The sequence below is a fragment of the Cynocephalus volans genome, chromosome X (assembly GCF_027409185.1).
Source record: "Cynocephalus volans isolate mCynVol1 chromosome X, mCynVol1.pri, whole genome shotgun sequence".
NCBI classification, from domain to species: Eukaryota; Metazoa; Chordata; class Mammalia; order Dermoptera; family Cynocephalidae; genus Cynocephalus; species Cynocephalus volans.
The window spans coordinates 29067858-29070391 of NC_084478.1; the positions used below are offsets into that span (position 1 = coordinate 29067858).

The window sequence follows — 2534 nt, forward strand, 5'->3', positions numbered from 1 at the left end:
ATGTATGCTGCAATTCAGCGCAACTATTATAAAGCAAGAAAAGCACCATCACTGCCTTCTCCCAAGTCTTTAAGACAGATCGACATGGCAGACTATTAAAGAAACAAGATTTTACCAATACATAGCATTCAATTTTTCCCCACAAAGTATCTCATGCTCTCATTTTAAAAACATTTTTTTTATTAAACAACATACACAGTATTGAAAGCTTAGAGTTATTTAAGAATCAGTTATGTCTTCAAACTGCCAGTATGTTTCCAATAACTTTCTTATGTATCTTGAATACTGTGTATGTTCAACATGCCTTAAATCTTCCCGTAGCTGGTACAACTTTTCAATGTAAACATAATTCTTCTTGGGTTTTCCTCAAGATTTTCCTGGTCTTTTTTCTGTGTCCCCTTTTTCTGTTTATGGAAGTTGTATCGCTTGGCCATCGCTACAAGATCTTCTGGGACACTCTGATTTGCTCTTTTCAGAATTTGAATCAATTCATTGGCAATCTTTGAATTATCTTGAGTGATAAGGGAAATTGACGTTCCAGTCTTTCCTGCTCGTCCAGTACGTCCTACTCTGTGGATATATTCTTCAATGTTTTGTGGGAAATCATAATTATATACGTGTGTGATATCGTTAACATCAAGTCCTCGGGATACTAAATCAGTTGTAATCAATATCTTCACTTTTCCACTTTTAAAGTCTTCTAATGCTTCCTCTCGATCACATAGCTCTCTGTCACCATGTAGTGATTGCACAGGGAGGCCTTGGATACCAAAATCACTTGATAAGTCATCAACAACAAGTTTTCGGTTGACAAACACTATGACTTTGTCTTTTGGTGACATATTCTCTAGGAATTCTTGGATAAGAGCTCGTTTTTCTGCTTCTGTGGTAACGATTATATTTTGCTTCACTGTGTTTACAGCAACTAGATCCAGAGTGCCAACATAAACAATCATAGGCTCTTTCAAATAAGACTGTGCAAGTCTACGGACAGAATCTGGCCAAGTTGCACTTGTCATAACAGTCTGCCGATCTGGGCGCACATCTAACAAAATTTTCTTAATCTGGTGCTCAAGCCCCAGATGTAGCATTTTATCTGCCTCATCTAAGACCAAGTAGGTTATGCTTCGTAGGTCAACAAACTTATTCATTTGCAGGTCATTCAGTCTTCCAGGAGTTGCAATAATGATATCTACACTTTTGGTAATGCCTTGAATTTGTCCTTCTCTATTTCTACCACCAGGTATACAAATACTTTTCAGACCTTTATATGAATATTTAGAACATTCAGCTTCCACCTGAAGAGCTAATTCTCTGGTGGGAGTGAGGACTAGCATGCCAGGTCCATTCCTTTGTTCTCTAGATATCGGTTGACCATCAAGATGAATAAACCCAGGCATTAAGTAGGACAATGTTTTGCCTGTGCCAGTTTGGGCAACTCCTATAAGATCTACTCCTTTTAAGGCAATGGGCCATGCCTGTGCCTGAATTGGTGTTGGTTTTAGAAAACCCGCCCTTGTTATGCTTTTCATAAGTTCTGTGTACGGACGGAAAGCGTCCTCAAATTCACAAGCTGGATTAGGGATGGGACGCTTCTCACCATCTTTCAAGTCATCACACATTACGTTGTAATTTTCTTTCCTCCACTTGTCTACCTGTTCTTTAGACATGGAGCTTGTAGCTTTGGATTCTGTGTAAAAGTCTTTCTTAATTGGTGGTAAATCTGCCCACTTTCTTTTTTCCCACGCCACGGCTTCTGCCTTAATACGATCCAAATCCATCAATGGCGGAGCTTCTCTGACAACGTTAACTGTGCTTACGTCTCTCCCAACAGGAGGTTGGGACGCAGCATTATCCACATCCGATTCTGAACGGTACCTTTCTTGTCTTTTAATAAGAGTATCTATAGCTGCCTTGGCCTTTGCTTTCATATCTTTGCTGCCAAAAATTTTCACTACTGCTTCGCAATCCCCCTTTTTAATCTGTATTTTAGTGTTTGTCGAACGCTGTAGGTCTTTTATTTTTGACCCACCACGACCAATGACTGAGCCAACCAGGTGGTTCTCCAGTCTAAAGCAGAGTGGTGGTTCATGGGAGCCTGCGGCTCTAGGACCCAAACCGCCTGAGGGGCCATTCCAACTGCTGCCTCTGCCACCTCTGTCATCGCAGCTGGCCCCAGGAGCTCCTGGACTACGCTCTGCCCTCTTCCAGTCCGGGACCCGGGACATTGTAGGGTAGAGGTAGTGTCGGTGCCAGCTTCTGGCCTACATACGGTCAGGAGATGCGAGAAGGTCTGGTCTGCAGCCTCCCACTCTGCAGGCTTTGAAGCGGCTGTTACCTAAGCAACCAGTGTTTGAGGCTGCAGAGGGGAGGGGCGTTGAATGCCTGACCAATCACGGGGCCGGGACTAGTGTGATGTAAGCAGGTGGCTGTGACGTACATTTAAAGAGGCACTCCCTCTCAGGGGCTGACCCTGCCAGCAATTACAGGACCCTGAGAGAGCGCCTTCCTAACTTTTGTGACCTGAGTGTCCA

The 2534-nt window shown here is 43.1% G+C and overlaps 1 protein-coding gene across 1 annotated transcript; it reads right to left on the reverse strand.

The window, feature by feature from the left end:
- Window positions 1-305: 305 nt before the first annotated feature.
- LOC134367830 (probable ATP-dependent RNA helicase DDX53) lies at window positions 306-2228 on the reverse strand. Its single transcript, XM_063084518.1, has one exon. The coding sequence runs from the start codon at window positions 2226-2228 to the stop codon at window positions 306-308; it is 1923 nt and encodes a 640-aa protein (XP_062940588.1).
- Between the last annotated feature and the right edge of the window lie 306 nt (window positions 2229-2534).

Coding starts and splice junctions, on each gene's coding strand:
- LOC134367830 (XM_063084518.1), bottom strand. CDS start 2,228: ATGTCCCGGGTCCCGGACTGGAAGAGGGCAGAGCGTAGTCCAGGAGCT.